The 24,651-nt window shown below is 39.4% G+C and overlaps 2 protein-coding genes across 4 annotated transcripts in view; one reads left to right on the forward strand and one right to left on the reverse strand.

The window, feature by feature from the left end:
- Positions 1 to 1,590: 1,590 nt before the first annotated feature.
- Positions 1,591 to 22,282, reverse strand: g6fl (g6f-like). Of its 2 annotated transcripts, none has more exons than XM_067448863.1 (12): positions 22,118 to 22,282; positions 16,993 to 17,325; positions 16,632 to 16,901; positions 12,917 to 12,952; positions 11,978 to 12,298; positions 7,721 to 7,975; positions 3,249 to 3,287; positions 3,015 to 3,146; positions 2,784 to 2,857; positions 2,517 to 2,543; positions 1,820 to 1,866; positions 1,591 to 1,686 (listed from the first exon to the last, which is right to left on the reverse strand). In XM_067448863.1, the coding sequence occupies exons 1-12, from the start codon at positions 22,209 to 22,211 to the stop codon at positions 1,677 to 1,679; spliced, it is 1,638 nt and encodes a 545-aa protein (XP_067304964.1). In that variant the 5' UTR covers positions 22,212 to 22,282; the 3' UTR covers positions 1,591 to 1,676. The 2 variants fall into 2 exon arrangements, with proteins under 2 accessions (XP_067304964.1, XP_067304963.1); XM_067448862.1 differs by having other exon boundaries at positions 2,517 to 2,546.
- Positions 22,283 to 23,682: 1,400 nt separating this feature from the next.
- The window catches only part of si:ch73-22o12.1 (nectin-2), a 90,783-nt gene continuing 89,814 nt past the window's right edge, over positions 23,683 to 24,651 (forward strand). Inside the window, exon 1 of one of the 2 annotated variants that reach the window (XM_067448865.1) lies at positions 23,683 to 24,130. In XM_067448865.1, coding sequence (XP_067304966.1) covers positions 24,082 to 24,130 — 49 coding nt within the window. In that variant the 5' untranslated portion in view covers positions 23,683 to 24,081. The remainder of the gene's footprint in view (positions 24,131 to 24,651) is intronic. The other variant, XM_067448864.1, reaches the window with a different exon arrangement.

A 24,651-nucleotide genomic window follows, 5' to 3' on the forward strand; every position in this document is an offset into this window, starting at 1 on the left:
GATCCGCTGTGGCGACCGCTGAAGGGAAAAGCCGAAAGAAAAAGAAGTACATGTGTTCATGGGTGTATGCACATGTAAAAGATTATGTTTTAATAAATATTTTATAACATATTAAATGTCCATAATTACAATATACAATGATGTGCAAAAATGTTGTATTCTGTATTCTGTTGTGTGTCATGGTTAAAGGGGGGGTGAAACACTCAGTTTCAGTCAATCTCATGTCAATCTTGAGTACCTATAGAGTAGTATTGCATCCTTCATATCTCCGAAAAGTCTTTAGTTTTATTATATTTATAAAAGAAATATAGGCTGTACCGAGTCTTTCCGGAAAAAACCGAGCGCCTGGAGGCGTATCGTGTGGGCGGAGCTAAAGAATGACGAATGCGCACAAAGCGGTGACGTCCTCAAGCGTGGAGAAACCCATGGCTATCGATCAGATTCAGCTAATACAGATATGATCCAGAATCACATTCGGAGGCTGAAATAAATTGATCAGGAGAAACAGCAACAGCAGGACGTCCGTCTCTGTGGTATGTACTGTATTTAGTGTCCTGTCAACATTAAAACCTGTCAACATTTGTGTGTGTTTACTCGCAGTTTATGAGGACATGATTCGGTTTATGGACGGTTTTGCACGTCAGACTAGTGTAACGTTATACATAGAACAACAATGGAGTAACCGTTAGCGCATTTGAATGACGAAGCACGCGATCGTGTCGTTTACTGATGTTTATTCACACGACGATAGCCAACAGCATAGACATTTGAAGCAGTTTTACTCACCGACCGTGAACCTTTATCGCTGGGACCGCTCCGTCAAAAACACACTTCTTTGGTATGATTTGGTGAAGTCCTGTGACAGCAGTGACCATGGAGATCCACTTTGAGACGCAACTGAAGCGATGTTGTGAAGCTTCCTGTCATTTCTGCGTTCAAATCGGTTCAAATGCAGCGCTGCCTTCCCGGAATGCTGTGCTGAAGCGATGAAGTCGCTCGACGTCACCCATAGGAATAAAGTGGAGCACGGCGGGGACTATAACGACATAAGTGTTCACGGACGACTGGATCTGCACCTTGAAAGAGTGTTTATGGGGCGTGCATTTCCTCTCTCGCTCTAGTCACGCGCGCGCACGCACCCTACCGGGAGAAGAGCCCGTACAGCCCATACAAGGACCTTCCGCTCTATTAACGTCAAGCCGAGCCATACTCGAAAAAAACTCTCAGAAACTTGTGAGAAACCGGAAGGAGTATTTTTGACACAGAAATACTCCATCAAACGTCCAACATTAGTTTTTGAAACTTTGTCTATGTTTAGGATGGGAATCCTAGTCTTTAACAGTGTAAAAAGCTCAGTATGCATGAAACAGCATCCCCCTCCCCCAAAATAAATGTCTATAAACTTAATAGAAAATGTCCTAGCAGACAATTAACTGTACAATTTTTCTACAGATTTTTTTCTTATTGAGAAGACCATATGAAAGAACGTTTCTAAAAACTTCTGACACTTTTTGAAGAAGCATAATTTTATAGTAATAACAAGAAGAGTTTTCTGTCGTAAATTAATACACAAATCACATATACACCATCTTACAGATTTATGTATGTACAATTTATTTCAGACAGTCGTTTCCTTTCAACATCCATATATATGCTTAATAAACTCAACCACAGCACTAGTTGTCTCTGAAATGAGAAAACACACACACACACACACAGAGAAAACATTAGCTTGATGATTAATGCACAGAGAGCATATGAACAATGATACGCATGCACTGTGTCCTCCGTATGACTAGGAAATAATCATGTGTCTCACCTATCTAACTCTTTATATACATCCATTTCACCCGTTGGCTTAAGATCCTAGAGAGAGAGAGAGAGAGAGAGAGAGAGAGAGAGAGAGAGAGAGAGAGAGAGAGAGAGAGAGAGAGAGAGAGAGAGAGAGAGAGAGAGAGAGAGAGAGAGAAAGAGGGACAAGGATGAGAAGGGCGGAGACATCTCAGATTTATAGTTTGGCAGAGGTTCGATTTGGTCCATCCGCTAATATCACTAATGCAGGCGTGACAGAACTGGGAGGGAAAACACACTCCCTCACAAGTCGTGTTTTTATGTTTTATGGGGACTTTCCATAGACGTAATGTTTTTTTATACTGTACAATCTGTATCTTTTAACACACTTACCATCACAGAAAAATTTCAGCATCTTTACATTTAAAAAAAAAACACTTAGTATGATTTATAAGCTGTTTTCCTCATGGGAACCAAAATGTCCCCTCAAGGACAAGGATTTTGGATATTGCCATCTTTGTGGGGAGTGGGCACATTCTGTCCCTATAACTTAGTTTATCTGAGCCACACACACACACACACACACACACACACACACACACACACACACACACACACACAGTCAAACAGATTGTAAAATGTTGGGACCTGTTTTTTAGGAACACACACACACACACACACACACACAATTACTCATTGCTCTGAGAAGGACTATAATAACTCACCATGTAGACTGCGCCTTGGGGAGGTGTCTGCTGGGAGAAGAGAGGGAGAGAAAGAGGAAGGAAGAAATAGATTTAATAATAGAGCACAGATAGATATACATTGAGAGAGAGAGAGAGAGAGAGAGAGAGAGAGAGAGAGAGAGAGAGAGAGAGAGAGAGAATGAAAGAAAGAGGGGGTAGTAAAAATAGATTTAATAATACAGCAGGGGGGCGAAGGAGAAACAGCAAAGTAGATGGAGAGAAGGAGGTGCTGCGCATTTCAATCACCTGTCTTAGATCGTCAGGATTTTCATAGACGTTCTCCACCTCTCCGGAGTGGTGAGACAGCGATTGCTCGACACCTACAGGAATGAACACAGACACACAGGGGTTTCACATCACATCACACCAAATCCGTTGTGGTTTGCTCTGTCCATCATCCTCTGCCAGGGTGAACTGACAGCTTTCAGATCTTTGATGGACAGACTCAGGGGGGAAAAGACAAATGCGGGGCCTTACTTCGGTGGGTGACGCAATAGCCCTGTCTCCATAGCAACACCCCAACAGCTACGGCAATCATGGGTATTAGAAATAAGAGCAATGAGAAGGAAGAAACATAAGAGTATGCTGAAACATCTTCTGCTGGAGGGACTGTGAAAAAGACAGAAAAAGAAGTTAAGTTAGGTTACCCATTGGTGTGCAGAAGTGTGTGTGTGTGTGTGTGTGTGTGTGTGTATGAGTAGCAACACTAACCTGCAGGTGGCAGTGTAGGGCCTGGAGAAACTGTTGGATCTGCTCAACAAGAGCGTAAATGTGAGTAGACAGATATGGTTAGAAATGATTCAATTATTTTAAAAAATTAACTTTTTAAGATTGGATGGATGGTTCTAGATATGAAGGGTCCACACTAGGACAGTGCATGCAACTTTAGAGACAAACACAGAGCGAAAGGATGCGATAGCCTACCAACTGCATACATGATGTAACGTTAGGCCTAATGAGCATTTAAATATCCCAGAATATGCGCCAGAAAGATGCAGAGATATGGAGGATGAGGAAGAGAAATGAACAAAATATGGTTTTGACTTAATGTTTTTGCATATGGTGAGGTGACGTCATTCATGAAAACAGAGAACATTGTTCTTATCTGAGTCTGCCTGGTATTTGCATGCTATATCTGATGATGCTGCTGTGGTTGAAATACTCTCTAATCATAACTTGAACTCTTCGAAATATTAAATAATAATGTCAAAAAAAATATGTATTTATAAATCTTTAGTTTAGTTAATTATTTATTTATTTTTAATCTGAACCATGTTTAAATTAATAGTTCACCTAGAAATGAATTATTTATCATTATTTTATGCTGGGTTCAGACTAAACAATATTTTTGTCACTGTGTCAGATTATGCGATTTTGACTCCTAAATTCTTACTGTGTCATGGGCAAGAAGACTACATGTTGCTTCCTGACCAATCTTTGTTTGTCATTGTCATGACGAACCCTGTCCCCCTGTGAAATCGTGTCTGCTTAGGACCCAACGGTAGCTGTTTTAAATGCTTGATCAAAAGCTGTTTAGGGTAAGCCTAAACATGGTGTATAAACTAAGCTAATATGCTATGCTGTATAGTTTGCTAGAACGTATGCTAACTAAAAAAGACATTAAGAACAAGATATGCTTGATTTCATAACTTATAGCTTAATTGATCTACTACTAGTATATGAAACATGATTTGCAAGACATTAAAGACTATTTTAACATAATTTAAATGACAAAAATCAAAACGTGAATTTGTAAGAATTGTAATCAGGCTCTGAACAGATCACCCATGAAAAGTTCTTTTAGCCAATAGAATCTTTCTGGGGTCCTAGGCAGACACAATTTCACAGGATTTGGCATGACACCGTCATAAAGATGTTCGTAATGTCATGGTGAAGACTAGCCTAGAAATCTAGACGCACCCTAGCGGCAGCAAATCTAATCTGCCCGCGAGTGTCGTCTAGCAACTCTCAATACCCTTCTGAGCTGTATTCACCTAACTCTTGCCAGCCAATCACATCGTGTATAGAGTTTGTGGGCGGGGCCATAATGACGACGGCCGAGTTGTGTTTGCGTGCAGAAGCTGGCAAACGGCGGCCTTTCAAATCAGCTTTGATTGTGACTCTGGAAGACTTGGAGTTAAACTTTTCTCTGAGAAAAGAACAAAGAACGGCTCTGAAGTCATTCTTAAAAAGGGAAGATGTGTTCAAAGTTTTGCCGACTGGATACGGCGAATGTTTAATCTATCAACAAGCTCTGTTTCACCTGTTTGCTCTGTTTGCTCTGGTTGGTGGTAGTAGCGCTATCCTATCGCGTGCAGAGGGAGTTTGAAAGACAACCGTTTATCCCGTCCCTCGGATTGAGCCCTGTCTATGGTGAGTTTCCAGACCAAACATCTTGATGTGGGTCTGGCTTGTCAGGCTAGATGAAGATGGAACTAGCGACTAACTTCTGGAAACTAGAGCGTAAACAAAATGCTTGTATTGGCTTAGTCCTAATTGTACTGCTGAAGTGCCTCTATCGTTAGCCAGATTTTTTTTCCCTCCTCGACATCGGTCCTGTCCCAAATGCCACCCTATTGCGAAGTCCGCACTTTCTTGACGTAACACCACTTTGACTGGGGTGTCACTAGTGTGATCTCGGCAAAAGTGCACATCGATGGTGTATATTGGGTACAGGGGGTACAAAGGGGGTATTCGAGGAGGAGCACCCTTCTGAAAACAAAATGACAAATGGGACACCCTACTCCTACAGTCTCATAGAATTAACAGATACATGCAAGCAGCAAATGTATGAAGTGTGCCATTTGGGACAGAGCCATCGTGAAGTGTCGCAGTTGCAACGCCGCTTGTCTATACAAGATAAAATGTATCACTGTGATTTTGTGCCAAAATCAGGATGATATCAGGTAGTCTGACCCAGGCATAAGTTGTTATCTGATCTGCTCTCACTCTCTTTGGCGAGTTCATAGTTGCACTCCAATTTATAGGGCCCATGCAGTGTTCACTGCTTTCTGTTCCCTGAGCACAGGAAATCTGTTGAGGTTTACTTTATTTTGGCAAAATACGTTCATTCAGAACCTCCTGCAATGTCATCACACACAGAAGAAACTTGAGTCGAAACTTGATATTAAGAACAGAACACACCTCATGACAGAAGCAGGGATGTCTAATTCATGGATAAATAATTCAAAATGGTTTTGTGAACAGGATTCAATTTCTTGTTCTTGACTTCAGAAGACTTTCATGGACCACTTTTAGGGGCGTTCAAAAAGAGTCCCTTTTTTCGTTCAACTACCCTGTGTTATGCGTCATTCCACTGCAATGCTTTTTCTTTGTTTTATTTAAACATGCGTTGGACGGATGTGTTTGACCATTGCGCTTGTGGGAGTCAGGTTTAGGGGGATGAGCGTAACAGATGTAGGCCAGTAAGAGCTGTGCGTGTAAACTTCAATCCCTTGGCCTCAAGAGGTGTGCTAGTGGCTGCGGGTCGAGAAGTACAGGTGACAATTGCGTTGTTTTTTGAAGTCTGAATGGAACCCCTGGCCACGGACTCGAGATTAGCATGGAATTTTCTCACTGACTGTTGCTACAAACCACTGGCTGCTGCTGTTTCCGGTTGCACTTAAAGGGAAAAGCTGCCCATAGCTTCTGGTCTAGGATCAGTTTTCTCTTTAATAATAGCACACTCTTAGTAAAAAAGGTTCTATATAGAACCTTAAAACAACCGTTAAAGGTTCTATCGGCGCCACGTATTTTGAACCCCTAAAAGGTTCTATATAGAACCCTTTTAAGGGTTCAATCAAGAGAATCCTTTAGGGTTCTTTGTAACCAGGAAAAATGTTCTAAATATAACCTTTTAGGGGTTCATGCATTATCATTTGTTTTGTCCTTTCCAGGATTAAATATTTCATATTATTGACAAACATTTCACTGCATTATTCAGTGTGCATATTGTATGCATATTGGCGAAAACAGATTTGGTGTCTGCGCGCTTCTTGAGAGCGTCTAAGATTTCAATTTTCAGCATGTTTTGCAGCTATGAGAAATTATTATAAAAAATATTATTATAAAACTGTTTGCATGCTTTCTAAGGTGGCTATATATATATATATATATATATTAATTTGAAGATTGCTAGGGAAGGCAATGGTTATTCATAATTCGAACTGAGTTTTTATGCTGTCTTTTGGTTTCAACTAGCTGTGGTTTGAGAACGGAGCCATTTTAATAACAAATAATTTATCAAGAGCGTTTATGCTGGGATGTGTAGGTTGTTGATAGGTGACACATAACTATACACTGCCTTAAAATTTTGACTTCATTGAATTTAAAATTATAGTTAATACAATGAACATTTTTGAGAATCGACAACCTTTATTGAAATATTATTAGAATATTTTGTTAGCATATTAGGTAATTGTGCGTGTTTTATTTGTGATGATGCAGTGAAACATGCCAAATTGTGCTATTTTAATAATTTATCACATTTTTTATGTGTTTCAGTTACTAAACAAATTTTCTTCAATTTCATGACATATTTAAATGTGTTTTTAAGCAGAAAGCTCATCTAGCCTTAACCTGGAGTTGGTTCACCCTCCAAGGACAATAGTGATAAAAAAATAAAAATTCTCGTTTTATGTTCCATTGAAATATGAAATTTTGGTTTTGGAATAACATGTTGATGAGTAAATGATGACAGAATTCTCATTTTTGAGTAAATTATGCCTGCGGCAAAGATCTCTTCTCAATAGCAGAACTGCAGAAGATCTATTTTCTGCACCCTGCTGCTCCAGAGATTCACTACTCATGTTTGAAATAATCCATTATGATGGAGTTGGGTTTCATGAAATTGATTGGTCAAGGGACTTGATTGTGCTGCATTATGGTATGCGACCTCTCCCGTGACTTACATAATTCCACAAACTAATGTTCCTGTTATTCATTCATTATGAAAATTCGATGAAACACAGAAGCCCTATAACAAGCAACAAAAATAACTCCATGGAATAAATATTCACCTGCAGGCTTTTTAAATGTGACTGTTGACACCTTGAAGAAGCAAAGTGCCAGACAGAGAGAGAGAGAGAGAGAGAGAGAGAGAGAGAGAGAGAGAGAGAGAGAGAGAGAGAGAGAGAGAGAGAGAGAGAGAGAGAGAGATAAATGCATACACATCTTTCTCTCACCTATATTGGCCATTGTGACGTTGTACACATATTGCACTGAGTTTCCATTTTTCAGATACAGAGTGCAGGCATAACGTCCAGCCGTCTCAGGGGTCAAAGGTAGCGCTACAGAGGTTGTGATCCGGCCCAAAACAGCAGCAAACTGCAAAGAGCGACTGGGATCCTGAACATATGACCAGCTTACAGATTTGACCTGAGATCGCTCTGTGTACATACAACTCAGATCCAGAGCGTTGTGGGATGGCTTGGCATTTCCTGAGGGTGAAACAGACAGTCAGATGATGAGAGAGGAGAAATAAACACAGAGGATGGGCAGTGAAGGGTTAAAATGATATATATTCATTAGACAGCCGAGTGTAGCCGGTCAGCTGTGATTGACTGTGACTGATGTACAGTGTCTCCTCAAACACAAAGCAGCATCAATCCTGAGCTAATTGAGCTCCAACGGTAATGCCACAACCCACAGAGTTGTCAGCGGCAACAGGCAGGTGTAATTACACATAATGAGATCTGTAATGAGGCCTACTAAAAAACATTGCGTTAGAGAGAGGGATATATATAGAAAGAAGAGACCAAAGTAAAAGAGTTGAGTGAGTATAGGAGAGCAGGGAGGACGTAAGGGGAAAAGGAGATTAAAGTAGCATAGAGGGAGATCGGATTAAGAAAGGGAGCGAAAGATGAAAGTCAAGACACTGACGGATTGACTCTTGCATTATGAACTACTGTGATCGATATAACAGCTTGTGCAATTATAAAATGAATCCAAGCCCACTGATGCAAGAACATGCAACATTAAGAATCAGTAAATGAGTGTGCTGATGTGCATTCACTGATGATGAGTTAATCATAAACACAACAAGTGAAAACTTATTTCTAAGGTTTTTAACATTCTATTACATTTTTCAGTGTTTTTAATGAATCAGTTGATGAATGATTTGTTTACCAAGATTCTGAATAACTCACCGACTCAACGAAATAACAACAATATTAAACAACTGAACAATCCTTAATCCTTTTAAATTAAAATACGTAAAGATTATTTGATTCATTTTGATGGAATTTACTAATGGATTAACTAAGTTGCATAGGTTACATTTAAAAAAATAGTACAAATAACTTTTATCACGGTTTTGTGTTTATGTTTAGCATTCATTATGTTTATTTTCTGCCTATTGAGTTTGACCCAATTTCCCATGCTCCCGCTCCTTTTTAGTTGTCATAGTAACTATTTCGATTTGACATTCTGTTCAGGTGTGTGAAACATTCTGTTTAATAGTGGAGCAATATCAAAAAGGAGTTTCTCAGACAAAACTTGTTTAAAGTTGACATTATACTTAATATCATCCAACGATTCAGAGAATCTGGAACAATCTCTGCGTAAGGGTCAAGGCCGTAAAACAATACTGGATGCCGTGATTTTCGGGCCTTTAGACGGCACTGCATTACATACAGGAATGCTACTGTAATGGAAATCACAACATGGGCTCAGGAAAACTTTCAGAAAACATTGTCGTTGAACACAATCCACCGTGCCATTAGCCGTTGACGACTAAAACTCTATAGGTCAAAAAATAAGCCATATCTAAACATGATCCAGAAGCGCAGGTGTTTTCTCTGAGCCATGTCATAAAATGGACCGTGGCAAAGTGGAAAACTGTTCTGTGCTTAGACGAATCAAAATTTGAAGTTCTTTTGGTAAAACTGAGATGCCATGTCATCTGGATTAAAGAGGACAAGGACAACCCAAGTTGTTATCAGTGTTCAGTTCAGAAGCCTGCATCTCAGATGGTATGGCGTTGCATGAGTGTGCGTGTCATGGGCAGCTTACACAGCTGGAAAGGCACCATCAATGCTGAAAGGTATATTCTAAGTTCTAAGTCTAGAACAATAGTTCTAGAACAATACATTCTAGAACAATATAGTTCTAGAACAATATATTCTCCCATCTAGACATCGTCTCTTTCAGAGAAGACCTTATATTTTCCCACATGATCCTGGCTGCATAGAAGAAGGATCCGGGTACTGAAATGGCCAGCTGCAGTCCAGATATTTTATCCATAGAAAACATTTGGCGCATCATAAAGAGGAAGATGCGAAAAAGAAGAGCTAAGACCTTATTGATCCCTTTGTATTTAAGCCTTTAATTCAGCTCATTGTTCTGTGTCTTTTCAGTTTGTGTAATTGCCTATATTAAAATGATAGACTTTTTTCAATTTATTAATAATTTAATAATTTAAGTTAAATGTGTATGTAAAAAGTATTCCTTTATATCATTAAATATCTCACACACTGTTACCTGTATTATTATTATTCTGTGTTGTAAATTGTATTTTATGTTTTATGTTCTGTAGAACAGGAACCTGCTGGAAACCGAATCAGGCCCATTAAATTGTACATTAAATTGTACCTTAAATGTTACTTTTTTAACTTTCCTGTGTAATAAATTAATTAAAGGTCCCGTTCTTCGCGATTCCATCTTTTAAACTTTAGTTAGTGTGTAATGTTGCTGTTAGAGCATAAATAATACCTGTAAAATTATAAAGCTCAAAGTTCAATGCCAAGCGAGATATTTTATTTAAAGGGGGGGTGAAATGCTGTTTCATGCATACTGAGCTTTTTACAATGTTAAAGACTTGGATTCCCATCCAAAACATAGACAAAGTTTCAAAAACTAATGTTGGACGTTTGATGGAGTATTTCTGTGTCAAAAATACTCCTTACGGTTTCTCACAAGTTTCGGAGAGAAACAAGTTTTTTTAGAGTATGGGTCTACTTGACGTTAATAGAACGGAAGGTCCTTGTATGGGCCGTACGGGCTCTTCTCCCGGTTGGGTGCGCGCGCGTGACTAGAGCGAGAGAGGAAATGCACGGCCGTACTGCAGATCCAGTTGTCCGTGAACACTAACGTCGGTTATAGTCCGCGCCGCGCTCCACTTCATTCCTCCACTTTGACATTAAGCGACTTCATCGCTTCAGCACACGCAGAAATGCTTCAGTCGCATCGCAAAGTGAATCTCCACACTCCAAGAAGTGTGTTTTTGACGGAGCCGTCCCAGCGATAAAGGTTCGGTCCTGCTTTAGAAGCAGCCGGTGAGTAAAACTCCTTCAAATGTCTGTGCTGTTGCTTATCGTCGCTTATGTAAACATCAGTAAACGACACGATCGCGTGCTTCGTCATTCAAATGGACTTCATTGCTGTTCTATATAACGTTATAACGTTACACTAGTCTGACGTGCAAAACCGTTTTGCTTGCTACTAAGGTTTGGTCGCATACAATAGTCCATAAACCGAATCATGTCCTCATAAACTGAGAGTAAAGACAAATGTTGACAGGCCAATACAGTACATACCACAGAGACGGACGTCCTGCTGTTGCTGTTTCTATTTCAGCCTCCGAATTAGATTCTGGATCATATCTATTAGCTGAGATCGATAGCAAAGGGTTTCTCCACGCTTGAGGACGTCACCGCTTTGCGCATTCGTCATTCTTTAGCTCCGCCCACACGATACGCCTCCAGGCGCTCGTTTTTTTCCGGAAAGACTCGGTACAGCCTATGTTTCTTTTACAAATATAATAAAACTAAGACTTTTCGGAGATATGAAGGATGCAATACTACTCTATAGGTACTCAAGATTGACATGAGATTGACTGAAACTGAGTGTTTCACCCCCCCTTTAACAGAAGTTCCCTTTCAAAGCCTACAGCGAACGGCCGGTTTGGACTACAGCAGGAAGGGCAGGGATGTAATGACATCACTAGAACCGTTTGTTGACTAACCCTCCGCCCACAAGAACACGCGAAATAGGGGGCGTGATTTTGTTGCTCTCCCACGTGGAGAAGAGCGCGCATTCAGCGCTTGCATCTCCCCGTTATGGTAAGAGGTGGGACCTTTCCGGGCAAAGTGCGCCAAGCTGCTGTCCAATCACAACACGGGAAGCGCTGGCCCAATCAGAACTCGTTACGTGTTTCTAAAGGAGGGACTTCATAGAACAAGGAAATCATCAGGCCGTTTTTAGGACAGAGAAAACAGCGCTGTACAGATAAGTCAATTGTGTGAAAAATACAGTGTTTTTTTACACGCGAAACATAAACTCATGTTACATTGCACACTGTAAACATAATCAAAACACATGCAAAGAACGGGACCTTTAAATGAAATGGAAATAAAATATCAGACAGACAATGTGAGAAACTGCTATTCATTTACACACTAAATGTCATGTCAAAAAGTCTTGATGTACACAAAAAATATTACCATGTAAAACACTCAGTCTGTTGTCTTGGCTGAAAGCCTTGTCATCCAGGAAGACCTTGCATTTGTAATATCCTCCATCCTTCAGAGCTGGGCTTAACAGAAACGAAAAGTTCCCAGCAGCAGCCAGAGAGGCGGGATCTCTCAAATAGAGGTAGGCTTTGGTCTGGTTGGTGATTCTCCTCCAGCGGTCAAACTGGAATATGAGCTCCATTTTTTTTGAATCAGGACACTGCCAGTAGAGCAGCGCATAGTCACCAAGGATAGGAGGACAGGTTAGAGTGACCAGTGAATAAGCGAGGGCTGCAATAGACCTTGGCTCTCCTGTGGAGGACACAGGGTAGGAGAGATTACAAAGTGAAGCAGGGGAAGAGACTTTATCAACACAAGAAAAAGCTTGAAATAAAAAGCGCAAGGCAAAAGAGTACAAAAAGAAACTGAAGAAGCCAACTGAGTGACAAACTGAGCGACAAGAACTGTGTGATACAAGAACAATATTGTCAATTTGGACTGATCCTGTCCACTGTGCTGCGAGTCACTTTAGCCTCTTTGTTCTTGACACAGTCAAGCGAATAGAACATTAAGAGTCCCAGAGCAAAGTCATATGGGGAGATATCAGAAACGAGACAGGCATGAAAATGGGGATTATGTTATTAAGCTCAGCGAAAGCTTTTCAGAAACATTCTCCTCTCAGATTTAATAACCCAGATTAACCGTGTGCTGACACAACATTTGGGAAGAACAAACCAAAATAGCTGATTAAATTGTTGTACAATCAATCAATAATTAAAGCATGTTGAGGTTAACGGAAAACAATTCACCTTTAAGTTAGTTAAAAGAGCCTGAAGGAGAATGTTTAGGTTTGGCTATAGAGTAGGCTGGCACTCAAGGAAGGTCCCATTTTATTCACAATAGTATTTCAGTAACAAAAGAGCCTATTACCATGTGTCACATTTATGAAAGAAAACACAGCTCTTCCTGAAAGAGAAAAAGAAAAGGTTGGACAGAGAGAGAGAGAGAGAGAGAGAGAGAGAGAGAGAGAGAGAGAGAGAGAGAGAGAGAGAGAGAGAGAGAGAGAGAGAGACATTGTTTATAATGAGGTTGAGATATTCCCTGCTTTTGTGTGAATGTCTCAGATCTGTAACATTGCTTGCATTAAATAATCCACATTTTTAACACAATATTAGCAGCACTGTCTACTTTTGTTTCAGCAGTAAAAACCGTTTCAAACAAAAGTCAAAGTAGAATCAAACATTGCTTCTGCAAGCAACAGTAGCTAACTGGTTATGATTCAATTACTTATAACGATGGGTCCTGAAATAGCATACTCTCTGCTAAAATAATTATTTTTGGACCATTAAAAATACATTTGATATACAGTATACATTTTTGTGGTATATGCGCAATTCAGATTTACTACATTAGTCATTGTTATGCACCTCAGCATCAATTATGTCGCTTAAAAGAGTACAGCGCTGGTGATGAATCTGTATTTAAACTGGGTCATTAATGTAGTCGAAATGTGAATATTCACAGTCTTTTCTAGACTGAGAAAAGACAGAAAACGTATTTTTGTCTCATGGGGATGAAAGACAGCAATTCCCAGAATGCTTCGCAGCCACCTACTAGATTACTGAATCACTGATCACTTTCCCACCGCGACCGCGTTCATTTTCATAAAATCAGTTTAGTAAGAAAACAGACACTACAATTAAAAACAGAACGCGTCTGTTCAATATGTGATTTAGCCACTGAGGGAGTCTCACAGCCCAAAATGCTGCAGGAGTCACATTAACAGTCATGGATGAGCTCGAGATGAGAGCTGAGGTAAATGCTACGGCACTTGCGGCATAGATTCACAGCGCATGTTCAGTCTGGCGCGTTTTCAGTTCATGCCTTTGAAAGCTTAACTTTCATAGGAATTAGTTTGAGAAGTTGAAAGACTTACTTTGCTCTGCTGGCCGCACTGTTTAAACATGAATTCCTGAGGCTGCAGCTGAGTGCTGTGAGTGTGATCTCCCGTGCAAGTTGAAAACAAGCGGAAATGGCTCCCTCTGCTGGCTGTAGTCTAAAGCCTCTGGCCAACAATTCCTTGGATGGCTTCAATTTTATGAATATTATGAATTTGTATTCCGAAGCAACCTGACACTTGTTTCATTTCTGAATGAATCAGTGCTTTAAATCAGTTGAGTGAAGGATTCAAATGGGTACTCAAAACTGAGAAGCTGAGTAATTTTGGGGAAATGCTCCCCACGACTCTCTGATTGGTAGAATTGGTGAAATTTTCTGTACAGCATCATGGGTAAAGTATCTTTTACCACATAATAAATGTATTAATCATATTCACATATTACCACATACCTGTTTAGAAAATCTTTCAATGATTAAATTCTTTTGTTTAATTTTTTTTTTCTTTTAACATAAAACAATATGTTAAATTGTTCTCTGATATCTATATAGAGGGTATGTGGCTTATGTAAGGGCAAAAATTGTCCAAATATAGTTTTACAGGTCCATTTACAACCCTAGAAATTGTCCTGTAATGCTCTGTTTTGCCATATTTGGAAGGGTCATGAATATTAATGTTGAGCTCTGCTCTGATTGGCTTATTTTAGCAGCTCAAGTTCAGCTGTTCAGCTCGCGAGTCCTGACCGTCCTGACAGAACACAGACCGACTGAATGACGCTTTAAGCAAAACATCACAAATGGAGATTGATAAAATGCAGCTTACTTGTTCATTGGTGTTTTCAGATCATCCGTGCAGGAGAAAGAGCTCGCGGTCGTGCGGTTGCCAGATTTCAGTAGTTAAATCCCCCAAACAGAGCTTCTCTGTGAAAAAAAAACGTATTCTATCCGGTGTTTTACCTAAACAGGTCTAATCTGGCAACCATATGCACGCGCGCTCTCTCTTCCGCGCGGATGATCTGAAAACACCAATAAACAAGTAAGCTGCATTTTATCAATCTCCATTTGAGATGTTCTGCTTAAAGTGTGTCATTCAGCCTACATTTTAGACTTGCCTTTTTTTGTCAACAATATTGCATGTTTATATAACATTAGTCACAATGTAGGCTAACGTTACGCAGTGACTGTGATGTAGCCTAATCTGAAATACAAATAGGCAAAAACATCATAGGAAACACCATACTTCAGTTCTCAAAAATATAAATACCAGTATATAACTTATATTTTTACTAAATGAATAGCCTCGTCAAATGACTGTCGTTTTAACTTGGTGGAAAAGGTTTGCTAGAAGGATCGAGTGAACGATCTAAGCAAAGTATCTAACTTACGGTTGTTTTTTGTAATACAAAATAATATTACCCTTTGTCATTAGACACACTATTTAGTTTTGTAGGGTACTTAGAGTTTCCTGTTGTTACTGTAAACATTTTGCGTTATCTAGACAATGCTGTCTCTCTAAGAAACAATTTTATTTCAATTTAATCAGAAAATGTTTAAACAGTCAGTAAGTGGATAAAATCGCTTCTTACTGCTTGCAGGAGTATAGTTGTAATTGCCCCTTTCTTCAGTTTAAGATGCTGAGCGAAGCTTGTTTGAAATGGGCCGAACAAACGAACGATCTTGAACTAAATTGTTGTGGTATCAGATTATAAACATCAACCATGACATGTTTTATATGTGGGAAGGGTAGAAAAGTCTCCTGAACAGCCTGGAACATGAAGTGTGTCCATGCGAGCAGCTTGTTTTGATGATTCGCTCTGTCATTTCCGCCTGACAATGAACATGTTTGGACAGATGCAAATGTTGGGGCGTACATATGATCCCCAACGTTTGCCTCACTGTTGGGTTTATGTTGAGAAGCACTTTTTTTCCGTGGTTTTTTTTTTTGGATTCACAAGATTTACATATGAAGTAGGAGGCAATGATGTTTGAGACTCACAGTATGTGATGTCCATGTACTGAACTCTTATTATTTCACTATGGCAAGGTTAATTCAATTTTTCATTCTTTAGCACCTTTAACGTAATTCTTAATTACTCAAAATTTCTTTCATTCTTTAAACATTTATAATTTATTTTTAAAAATCAGACTGACTGGAGACTGTTGCCCCCTATATGGAGCCATAAGAGGGCATGATGGTGGGAAAAAATATGAGATGGGAGAAAATTATATTGCAATGATTTTATGTGCTATGCTCACGAAAGTATTGAGAGAAAACTAACATTTTGCTAGTTGGGTTTTTTGGCAGGAAAACGCAATACTATTGAGACCTCAAAAATTCTGAGGGTAAACTTTGAAAGCATTCAAATCTTAATTTCCAGCATTTTCATCTCATACGCTCTCAGAAAAAACGGTACAAAAGCTGTCAGTGGGGTGGTACCTTTTCAAAAGGTACAATTTTACTATTAAAGAGTGCAAAATGTATATATTAATACCTAAAGTGTAGCACCTCATGCAGTGACAGCATTAGTACCTTCTTTTCTGAGAGTGTATGTAATATGAAGTGTCTTCTACTTCTGGAAAAAATATCTGTTCTTTTTTTCTTTCATAAGAGAATGGTTTATTGAACTTTCAGCTTTTTTCAGTGTTCTAGAAAAAAAACGGAACCTTCTACCCCATCAGTCGTGTGGATAACATTGACTAGTGAGCAAATTATCTCACCGAGCTCTCACAAAATATCTCCAAATCTCACCGTTCACTGTCACATTCACCCTGTGCTCCGAGACAGATGTGCCATTGTTACCATGGACACGGATTCTGCAGGTGTAGACGCCGTTGTCTTTCTTGGTGATGCGAGGCAGCTTGCTGAGCAGACTGCCCTTGTCATGGGAGATTTCAGTGTATAGCTCTTCACCTGAGGAAGACACCCACGTACCCCAGGCAGCCACGGAAGAGGGAGACACCTGAGCTTTCAGTCTCAGAGTACTGTCCACTGTGACAGGGGGCGTGGGAGTGACAGTTACTGCAAAAGAGAGAGGGAGAGAATGCCTGGAGATATCAGACACATTGAGACATAAAGAGTGTGGTGTGCATGGTGGGGTTGTGTAGTCTACATTTAATCAGAGCGAGTAGAATGATCCTCTCCCGTAGCTTCTTGTCACCCTGTTTTATCACGCAGGAGTAGGATCCTTGAGCATGTGCTGTAGCCCTGAAGACGAGAGAGGCATCTGCAGTGATCTTAAAAGTTTTGCCTGCAAGATCTCCGCTAGTGCGTCCATCTGTTTGTCCATCGATGTAGTTGGCTGATAACAAAAATGACCAGCGATCCTTGCTCGCTGACATAATTTTCCAGGTAACCAGTACAGAAGATGTGGGTGGCGAATCAAAGCAGGATAGGGTGACAGATGTGTCCTCACGTACCATGACCACATCAGTCCATGCATTACCTATAGACCATATTTTTTAAACATAAGAAGTCACACACTTTTACTAAAACGCATGACATTTAAAACATCATATAGAAAAAAAACAGTTTCATCTCATTCATTTAAGACATTACATTTCAAGCTGTACTGAAAAATGACTACTGTTAGTATTTACATACATTTTTATGAAATCCATTCCCCCTCAGATTTTCTGTGGAGCCCCTTGAATCCCATTGCAGGCTCCCAGTTTGAAAACCCCTGTAGTGCGGTTAGGGTGGGGTATCGTTTGAATTTGAACGATTTTGACAACTAGCCTAACTAATATAAATTAAGTAAACACTCATTAATTAAAAAAGGAACAAATAAACAAATTAGCATGCACACAAATAAATGCAGCAGGACACAACAGATATACGATTGAAATTAACAGTGATTTAAGAGGTTCAGGTATTCACAGAAACTGTAATGTAAAATAATGTCAAATGTAAAAAATAGTGTAAAACACTGCGCACTTTATAAATAAAATATACGTTACAAATATAGTTACAAAAGTTATTCAGTCAAGAACAGCGAGTGAATTTTCACTTTGTCTTTTGTTGTCTGATTAACGTTATAGAGACGGCAGCATACATATTAGGAATATTAGCTGCACGGGGGGGTGAAATGCTGTTTCATGCATACTGATCTTTTTACACGGTTAAAGACTTGGAATCCCATACTAAACATAGACAAAGTTTCAAAAGTTAAGTTGGACGTTTGATGGGAGTATTTCTTTGTCAAAAATACTACTTCCGGTTAGTCATAAGTTTCGGCAAGTTTTTTTCGATCATGGGTCCACTTGACGTTAATAGGTCTGAATTTCCTTGTACGGACAATTCTACCGGAAGAGCGTGAGAGAGAGAGGGAGAGTGCGAAAGCAACAGGCTACGCCCATCAAAGCGCTGGCTCATAGGCTGTGCTGCACAGGTGATGTGACTTCAAGAAATTAACAATGTCACCAAAAAAGTGCGTTTTTGGTTGCCAGACCAAGACAGTCCTGTACAGATTGCCAAAAAACCCCGCGTTAAGGCAACAGTGGATGGAATTTGCTTTTCCGGATCAGCAACTGAGTTGCGCAAAGGTTTATGTCTGTTCACTGCATTTCGGTGCCGACTGTTTCATAAACAAGGCCCAGTTCGACGCCGGATTTTCCGATCGCCTAATGCTAAAGGATGGAGCAGCCCCAACGATAAAGGTCCCAACGTTAGAACCGCAGGCGGTGAGTAAGACTGCTTCAAATGTCTGTGTTTTTGCCTATGCTCATCAAGTAGCCCAAACATGATCACGTATAGTTAATTGATCAATGGAGCATGCGATGTGTAGTGCGTGTACATTTGTTTAGCTGGCCACTATATGTGTAACTTTATGTTTGTGTATTGTAAAAGCACTCCAAACAACAATACACAAAGAGTGGGGAAATATGTTGAACTAAATAAGCGCGCTTCTTCATTCAAATGCGCTAGCCTACAATTCCATGTCTTTCTATGTAAACACTAACTTAGCCTGCCGTGCAAAACCAGTCCGCTTACTACAATTGTCTACACAAACCACGCGTAAACACACACACGTGCACAACTGGACTTCCCACATGTACACCTTCAAAGACAAAAAATACGACGATATAATTCAAGTATAAATATGTAAATAACACAAGTCGCTCAGCATATTATATAGTTAGTGTATAACTTGTACCACATAGAGACGTCCTGCTCTAGTCGTTTTTGCTGCTGCTCCTATTCAACTTCAGCCTCTGGGTCTGATTCCGGATCATAGATGTATGGCTGTATCTGATTAAAAGCCATTTTTTTATTTTGAATAAAGTTTTTTCCCGCTGTTAGGGATGACACAGCTTTACGACGCACTCAACACAATAACAGCAGCGCGCACTCGTCATTCTTTAGCTTCGCCCACACGTTACGCCCCCACCCGCTCGGCTTTTTTCGGAAAGACTCGGAACAGCGCATCTTTCTTATATAATTATTTTAAAAAAATAAAGACTTTTCGGAGATATGCAGGATGCAATGCTACTCTATAGGTACTCAAGATTGACATGACACTGACTGAAACTGAGTGTTTCACCCCCCCTTTAAGACATAACTGACTGTGTTTATAAGGATATTTTGGCGATTTTTTTTGTGTGCATCTGTCCATTAAAGTGCTTAAGTATCTCGCACACTACATGAGAGGCGGCTTTCTGCGCACATTTTGGATGTATATGCAGCCCAGAAAACGCTTGAATAGTTTAAAATGCACACAAAGGAATCCATAAGAGGAATCAAAATTTAAATTTTATAATAAAGTATCCAATTCCAAAATTGGAATACATTTTCGATTCCCAACCCTAAGTGCAGTACACTGTAAAAAATTATATGTTCAATAAGTTATGACAACATAGGTTTTTACATTGTTTTAAATCATCAAAATAAGTTACGAAATGTTAAACTTTTTTTATTAGTTATACACGCTGTAACTCATTTTTTAAAGTCAGTTTAACTCAGTTAAATAACTTAAACATCCAAGTCGATTGTACTGCAAAAGTTAAAAATGTGTTTTTTTTTTTTTTTTTTTTACAGTGTATAAGCTTTAGTTAATCAGACCATGAATATAAGCCCAATGCAATTTAGTGCCTCTGTGGTTCATGTAGATAACAGAGATATCTTCCTTCTAGTCCCATGTTAAATTAGCTATACCAAAACTTTTCAGGTTTAACTTTAATTTAATTTCAGGCTACTTAAAGTGAATAAATATTCCAACTTTAAAAAGAGCAAACATGATCTACAATAATATATTAGATAAAATATTAGATTTGTATTAGAGAGAGAATCAATATTGTTCTCAGATTTTACTGTTGAACCCTTTATATATACACACACACTTCACATGTTTAACTCTTTGTTATATTGCAGCCATTTGCTAAAATCATTTATTTTTTATCATTAATGTAAACTCAGCACCCCATATTGACAGAAAAACACAGAATTGTTGACATTTTTGCTGATTTATTAAAAAAAGAAGAACTGAAATATCACTTGATCTTAAGTACTCAGATCCTTTGCTCAGTATTTAGTTGAGGCGCCCTTTTGATCTAATACAGCCTCTTTTTCTGTAAAGAGTCTTTTTGAGAAAGATGCAACACACACCTGGATTTGGGGATCCTCTGCCATTCCTCCTTGCAGATCCTCTCCAGTTCTGTCAGGTTGTATGGTAAACGTTGGTGGACAGCCATTTTCAGGTCTCCCCAGAGATGCTCAATTGGGTTTAGATCAGGGCTCTGGCTGGGCCATTCAAGAACAGTCACAGAGTTGTTGTGAAGCCACTCCTTCATTATTTTAGCTGTGTGCTTAGCATTGTCTTAGCATTGTCAAGGTGGCATGATTGTCTTTAACCCAGGCTAAGGTCTTGAGCACCAGTATATTCCTGTACTTCGATTGCAATGTCCTGTCCCTGTAGCTTCAAAACACCCCCACAGCATAATGCTGCCACCACCATGCTTCACTGCTGGGACTGTATTGGACAGGTGATGAGCAGTGCCTGGATTTCTCCACACATACCGTTTAGACTTAAGGCCAAAAATCTTGGTCTTATCAGACCAGAGAATCTTATTTCTCACCATCTTGGAGTCCTTCAGGTGTTTTTTTTTTTTTTTTTTTTTAGAAAACTCCATTCAGGCTTTCATCTGTCTTGCACTGAGGAGAGGCTTCTGCCACTCTGCCATTAAGCCCTGACTGGTGGAGGGCTGCAGTGCTGGTTGAACTTTCTCCCATCTCCCGACTGCATCTCTGGAGCTCAGCCACAGTGATCTTTGGGTTCTTCTTTACCTCTCTCACCAAGGCTCTTCTCCCCCGATAGCTCAGTTTGGCCAGATGGTCAGCTCTAGGAAGGATTCTGGTCGTCCCAAACGTGCAACCTTGGCCAGATCTGTGCCGTGCCACAATTCTGTCTCTGATCTTTTCAGGCAATTCCTTTGACCTCATGATTTTCATTTGCTGACATGCACTGTGAGCTGTAAGGTCTTATATAGACAGGTGTGTGGCTTTCTAATCAAGTCTAATCAGTATAATCTAACACAGCTGGACTCAAACGAAGGTGCAGAACTATCTCAAGGATGATCAGAAGAAATGGATAAATAAATATATGAGTGTCACAGCAAAGGGGGTGAATAATAAGGCCAATGTGATATGTCAGTTTTTCTTTTTTTAGTAAATCGGCAAAAATGTCAACATGGGGTGCTGTGTGTACATTAATGAGAATTTTTTTTTACTTGAAGGGATAGTTCACCCAAAAATGAAAATGTCCCATTGACATGCATTATACAAGCAACGGTTGGAGTTCAAAATCTTCATTTGTGTTCTACTGAAGGAAAACACACACACACACACACACACACACACACACACACACACACACACACACACACACACACACACACCCACAACTACACAACACACACACACACACATATATTTGTATTGTACTATCATATTGTATTGTATTTCAATACAACATTTCAGGTTTAACTTAATTTCAGGCAACCTAAAGGGAAGAAATATTCTATTCATGGCTGTTATCATTTACAGCTATATGATAATATATAATATCATATAATATATATATATATATATATATATATATATATATATATATATATATATATATATATATATATATATATATATACTTTACAAATAAATAGGTAATAGTAATATTCTAATAATTCTAATAATAATAATATTTTGTAACAAGCTTTAAACTTTGTTTAGAAAGATTTTCATACCTGCCATGAGAGGAGAGATGATAAAACATGAACCTGAACAAAGAAGTATGAAAGCATGAAAATAGTTCCCCATGGTGCTGCTAGAAAACAACATATTAATAGTTAGCTATCTAACGTGTAAGAGTACGTCTTCTTTTCTTGCATTTGACCAGAGGCACAAGACAGGAAAATGGCCCGACTCTGTGAGCTGAGAACAACATGTGACAGAAGCTGATAAACACAACAAATGTCAACACACATACAAAGAAACGGAAGCAACAATACAAATATGGAGGCTGATATCAGAAAACACTCATTTATATGCAGCTACAGTATGCTATATCATAATGAGATAAGTCTGTGTTTTTATCTGCAGTCACATGTCCTGCTTCTGGCTATAACAAGGAACATAGTATAATAACACCAAATATGATAATTTCTGAACTGCAAAGCGTTGAAAATGTTGGCCAGTCATAAAACTGAACAGAGCGGCATATTAGCCAAGAGTGTAGGAATATGCTTGTAAAAAGAGAGAGAAAGAGAGTGAGAACATGAGAAAAAGGATTTAGAGATGTAATCGGAAATGGTCTTCAGCTTCTGGCTAAATGTCTTTACATCCCCGTAAATGTCTTTAATTAAAGTTAACAGACTTATCAGCACCTCCAAGTCCCATTACCAGCTCAGCTCCTAATCACCTTTGAGCTAAAGAATGAGAAAGGGTCTAAAGAAAAGAGATAAAAAAAAAATGAAGAAAACTGAAATGGAGAGGAGATGGAAGGGCTAAATGAGCTAGGGAAGAGAAACTTCAGAGAGAGCAAACTAGGGCAAAGCAGCTAATGAGAGTCAAAGTACTGTACGTGCCATTGGCCCAGTGCAAACGACAGAGAGAATGAGTAAGGAGAGAGATGCTTCACTTTTGATTTAATGGGGTGGTGGTGGAAGTGACAGAAACTGAATGTGAGTCAAGCACTTACGCCCATGTATGACACAACTATTTCAGCAATCAGAACTCGTTTAAACTTTCAGTTTTGTTTTCTGGGAGATTCTGCCTTCTTTATAAGGAAAAACTGCCTGCTTCCACAGCATAAATTCTGAACAAAATCAATGTTCTTTCTGAAATGCAAGATGCAAGTGCAAAAATGTGTGCAGCTTTAGTGTGTGTAGTGTATATATGCTACCAGCAGGAGGGGAGCTAGAGCTACTTGTGGTAGTTCACCCACAACTCAACTAAACTTCCAACATAGCTATTTCTGCGTTCATTGCATGTTCCAATGTACTATTTTATAACGCAGCTAATTATGCTGAAGTTATATCTGCGCTTAATGCAATTTAACTGTAGACACAAAGAAAACTGATCCAAAAAGAGTTCGTTACAACCGTCAGAACTAACTGAAATTATGACAATTCCTGTCTTGTTTGGATCGATTTATATTTCAGTTGCCTGAAACGGAAAATATAACGGTCAACACCTCCTTGATTCTGGAAAGCACCGAGCGGCAGAGCCTTTTCTGAATTTTAGGTGACTTTAAATTCAGCGTGACGTGCGGCATGACATCACACGACTTTGTCCAATGAGCTCCGCGCTCCTGATAGAGTTTCAACAGAGTACGATCCCAGGGCGACAGGTTTGAGACTCCACCGTCTGAGTCGAACTCACTTACCGGATATTTATTCACCTGTAGGACGCTTCTTACCTGGCCGCCGGACGCCGAGCCGCAGTTTCGGAGGACAAGCTGTTCACAAGAGTTAAAAGGAAACTCGGACGCTATAGATTGTAAACCAACTCAAAAGGGACGCGCTGAGTAGGCTACGGCGACGCACCTTAACATTAAGTTTCTCTGCTCGATCATTGAAAGAAACTAGAGGAACCATAACAGTTTCTACCTCCATCTGACTGTCTCGGTTGTCTTTACGCGATTCGGTGCCGAGTTCAAGCGGAGAACAGATCATTATTTAAAAGGTGGACTGTCCACCCTTTCCCTCCGATGAACATGTCAGGACTTTTAAGCGCACTCGTTTTCCTATTTATTCAAGGTAAGATATCTTAATTTATATGATCTTTATATAAACAGTAAAGGGAATCTTTCACTTTCATTCAAATGGATAGATTCAATCAAAGCGCTAGTCGGGTTTCATATAAATATTATCTTAATCGTGCGCGCGATGCTTTCACTGAACTCTTGACTAACGTTACATATATTGTTCATCTTAAAATAAATGTATTAACTAGGCCAGTGTTTTGCAGTATGAGGGAAAATAACTTTACCGTTTTGGCTAATCATTTAGTTTCGTTCCCAGGAGATTGTATATGACTTTGGTTTCGATAAGCGCCATGTTTCTCTAGGTGTGGCCTTGGGAACTGCTTTTTTTCCTCATACGTGTTTACAGGTGTGTTTGTTTGCGAAACTATATGGACATTTTCCAGTCGTCCTCTCGTCCTTCAGTGCTCTCTTTCTTTATCTCGCCACATTGCTTTCTGTTCCTCCTTGAGTCTTAACCCCCTTCGCGTCATGTCATATTATTTCCAGCTGAAAGGACATGCAAATCAATCCACA

Source organism: Pseudorasbora parva, chromosome 7 (assembly GCF_024679245.1).
Source record: "Pseudorasbora parva isolate DD20220531a chromosome 7, ASM2467924v1, whole genome shotgun sequence".
Lineage (NCBI taxonomy): Eukaryota > Metazoa > Chordata > Actinopteri > Cypriniformes > Gobionidae > Pseudorasbora > Pseudorasbora parva.

What these genes read in the sequence shown, in the direction of transcription:
- g6fl (XM_067448862.1), bottom strand. Translation starts at nt 22,211, where the DNA reads ATGTTGTTTTCTAGCAGCACCATGGGGAACTATTTTCATGCTTTCATA. An exon ending in TCTACTCGCTCTGATTAAAT is followed by an intron (nt 16,902 to 16,992) that starts GTAGACTACACA and finishes TCTCTTTTGCAG; the next exon opens with TAACTGTCACTCCCACGCCC. An exon ending in CGTCACAATGGCCAATATAG is followed by an intron (nt 3,288 to 7,720) that starts GTGAGAGAAAGA and finishes CTTGTTGAGCAG; the next exon opens with ATCCAACAGTTTCTCCAGGC.